The 3,856-nt window shown below is 33.8% G+C and overlaps 1 protein-coding gene across 1 annotated transcript in view; it reads right to left on the reverse strand.

Annotated features, from left to right (window-relative positions):
• Nucleotides 1–1,526, reverse strand: part of LOC117178725 (paramyosin, long form) — a 182,364-nt gene extending 180,838 nt beyond the window's left edge. Inside the window, exon 1 of the mRNA XM_033370156.1 lies at nucleotides 1,052–1,526. Coding sequence (XP_033226047.1) covers nucleotides 1,052–1,168 — 117 coding nt within the window. The 5' untranslated portion in view covers nucleotides 1,169–1,526. The remainder of the gene's footprint in view (nucleotides 1–1,051) is intronic.
• Between the last annotated feature and the right edge of the window lie 2,330 nt (nucleotides 1,527–3,856).

Consider the following 3,856-nt stretch of genomic DNA (forward strand, 5'->3'; position numbering starts at 1 on the left):
GCTCTGCTACCATAACCATTTTTTGATTTTTTGGGCCACCTTATTTTATATATAGCAAAAGCAACACCAAGTATTATTGCGTTATCGTGCAGTTTTTTGTTATTTTATCGATAATTTGGAACATTTTGATTTTTGGGGTTATAAAAATGTAAATCCTGTACAGTAAAAAATGAACATTAGAAATGCGCAATGTGTACACTTTTCTTCGCGGAAACTGTTCACGACTTTGGGTTTGACAGATAGCAAAATTCAATAAAACTTACTGAATCAGTATGGAAGTGTCCAGTCAAAACTTAGTATAGAGAAACAAGAAACTTATGCTTGACAAATTGGATAAAGTCACGTCCAGAAATGTCATTATAATTCAAAAAATTAAATTTAAGCGTCGACACAATTATACATAAGGGTTTAAAAATCTCAACACATAAGGCATTCTAATTTGAAAACTACATCAATTGAACGTTTCAAGCATGGATTAAGGAAATTATCATACTTAGTCTAAGTAAATATTTAATTTTAAATAGTATTTTCAATTAGATTTGACAAAAAAAATGGGTTTGTTAGTTACCCGAATGTTGTTATCAGAAAAGTAATAACGGTAGTTTCAGATTATCGCTGAGCACTAAATTTATTTTTCAGATTCAATTAGACACGATCAGGACGATGAGCTGTGACTATTTTTGTATCGAGCTCTTTAGTGACTACAGAGCGCTGACTGTACACTTTGGTCCGCACATTTAGCACTAACGTTTGTTAATAGTCACTAAACTTGTACGGAACACACGCTTCCGGTCACTCTTATTTCTGATGAAATCGGCAATAAGCGAATTAGAGAATTCATTTAATCTGCTTCTGCCATACTTCCGGGTTTTCGTCTCCAATTTGTCCACAAATTTTAATAGCGCCTAATTAAGTTATTCAGTTTTATAAAAATAGAACTTTCTTTTTGTTTAGTTAAAAAGTAAATGTAAGTAAAATGATAACATATTAATTGCATTTATTTGAAGCTAATGAAAACGAAGGAGTTGTGAAATGACAAAAAAAGACCTACCTCGAGTCTGGAGAGAGCACTCAGGTCGGCGCTGTATTCGATGCTGACATCGGCTGCTCCACCACCGCTGGAGCGGTACGAGTACTTAGAGGTTTTCGCTACTGCAGAGGACGACATTTTTCCACAAAGATTATTTATCTTCTTCAAATAATTAATAACAATTGTGAGTACGTTTTATTTTCGGAAAATGTTTCCTCCGTCGATTTAACTCGCGATACCAGGCGGGAGTCGGCTTTTTCTGCGTCGTTTATGAAATCGAGATCCTGACGCTCGTTTCGTTATCACAGTTACTTGCGTTTTGAGTGAGCAAGTTCAGGGTGACTTTGAGGGTGGACAACATATGATTCTCGGAACCTTAAAGTATTTTCAAGTCGTCCTTCTTTGTCGTATCTTCTTCTGGGATTCGGAGCCGACCAGCGCCTTACTCGTAGTGCACGAATCGTCGTTCGTATGACGTGCCAACCGTCGGATGATCCGTCAGAATGACGATGAACGCATGCGTAGTGAATCGTGGATATTCATGCAGCCGAGGAAAATCGATCCCCACCAACAACTAAGACGCCACGTCGTCGAAAAACAACCACGACGGTTCCCTCGCTTCCAGCAAAACTGCCCTGACGAAGGAGTCTATATCAGACTGGAAACGTCGCATTATTGCGTTGCTGCAAGAGTGGGTGTTTAGATGGCTTTTTTGCTCGTCAGGGTCTATTTCTCATGCGTTACAAAGCCAGACACTCGAAAATAATGTGCGATTCGTCAGATACTAATTAAGTTTTCGTAAGGATTTAAAATGAGTCGAAAGCATATATCTAGTTTCACTTTTTTTAAAAATAAAAACATAGAGGGATTCTACGTTCTTAAAATCATTAGGCTTTAAAATCTTATAATATATGTGCGTAATTCGAGAAGGGTAGTCTTTGAATAAAGCAACTATGCTCGTGCTCTGCTGTACACGGTATGTTTTTAAATGTAGCCAAGTCTCTCAAAACATCTCTCGAAGAAACTTGAGGTCCATCTCCCTGCGTAGGTGGTTTCTGAGGGTTGCTACACCATCATCTCCTAATGCAATAAGTTGGTCGAAAAATCAGCAATGCCTGCCAAAATGAAAAATAATCTCGAATTTCGATCCAAGTGGGGCCCTACTTATCCACAAATCCTCTTATTCCACAAGAGATTTCTGATATAAACATAACATCTGCATATTGGTAAAGGCATCAAAGGATCTATCATCTATCATAAGCTATATCAGGTTCTCTAGATTTTTTTCACAATAATACATATTTTTCGCTGATTCAAATCAGCATATATGGGCTGGCAAATCAGCGAAATTTAGCTTTTAATTAGTGAAACTTCACTAATCAGCAGCTAAATTTTACTGTTTTAGCAGCACATATACGCTAATTGGAATTAGCGATTTACTTATCGCTGATTCAGATTTAGAGAGTTCTTTGTCAATATTTTTCACTGAAAAACTTTGCACAATAGTAGAGATCAAAGTTGACAAAGAATTCTCTAAATCTGAATCAATGATAAGTATATCGCTAATTCAAATCAGCATTATACGCTGGCAAATTAGCGAGATTTAGCTATTAATCAGTGAAACTTCAATAATTAGCAGCTAATATTACTGTTTTAGCAGCGCATATACGCTGATTTAATTTAGCGGTATACTTAGGGGTCATTCACAAAACACGCGATGCGTTTAGGGGCGGGTGTGGGTCTGCTGAAGTATCATTCTCCATGTTAAGACTAATGGAAAAGGTATCAAGCAAGGGGGGGGGGGTCAGAAATTCCTGAAAAATGTATCACGTATTTTTCGAATGGTCCCTTATCGCTGATTCAGATTTAGAAAGTTCTTTGTTAACTTTGTTCTAGTCTATTGCCCAAAGCTTTTCAGTGAAAAATATTGATAATTGTGAAGAAAATCTAAGTTTTATTTGAATTCATGTAATTAAATCAAAACAATTTTTTGCTCTAATTAAAAAATGTTTATTTAATTTTATTAAATGGAAATTATTTGCTTTATTGATTGAAACAAATAATTGATTTAGTACAATTTGTTTGATTTAAATAAAAAATTGACTTTTTTTAAACAATTCATTTGTATAAATCTGTTTATTCGTACTACAAAGCGCCGCTAGTCCTGCTAAATCGCTACCTGCGGTTCCTAAGAAACTATCCTAAGATCTACATTAATTGATTATGTGATTTATTTGATGGCATTCGTATTTTTTTCACTGTTGTATTATTTTAAAAGTTCTAATTTACTATAAAATCATAAATTAATTAAAGAATGGACGCAATATCTCCAGTTTAGGAACTACTTGAAGTTTAGAGATTTTACCTTGGATATAATTGAAGATTTCGGATGTAAGTCTTTTTCAATACTAATTTCCTTTCTTTATAATGATGATTTATGAAATCAATCATATTCTTTTCTATTATAATTATCACTGTATACTTAAAATCAGGAACACTTATGTATACATTCAATTCAAATGTCTAACTCTGGTTTTACTTCTCATTATTCTAATTTATGATTGTTCAATACAGAATTGAAAAGCATAGAGTTAAAAATTAACCAGAATTAAGCATTCGGATTGAATAAGTGTTTCTGCCTTTACATATACAATCACAACTATGATTAACAATAAACATATTATCGAGATTATAAATTATTTTTATAAAGAATACTCAAATATGAGGTTAAGTGTAAAAAAAAAAGATTTACTTCACTTGAACAAAATCTTGAATTGATTAAAAAATTATATATTCAATGTAAACAGGAACTTTACTTATTTTTAA

Source organism: Belonocnema kinseyi, chromosome 8 (assembly GCF_010883055.1).
Source record: "Belonocnema kinseyi isolate 2016_QV_RU_SX_M_011 chromosome 8, B_treatae_v1, whole genome shotgun sequence".
Lineage (NCBI taxonomy): Eukaryota > Metazoa > Arthropoda > Insecta > Hymenoptera > Cynipidae > Belonocnema > Belonocnema kinseyi.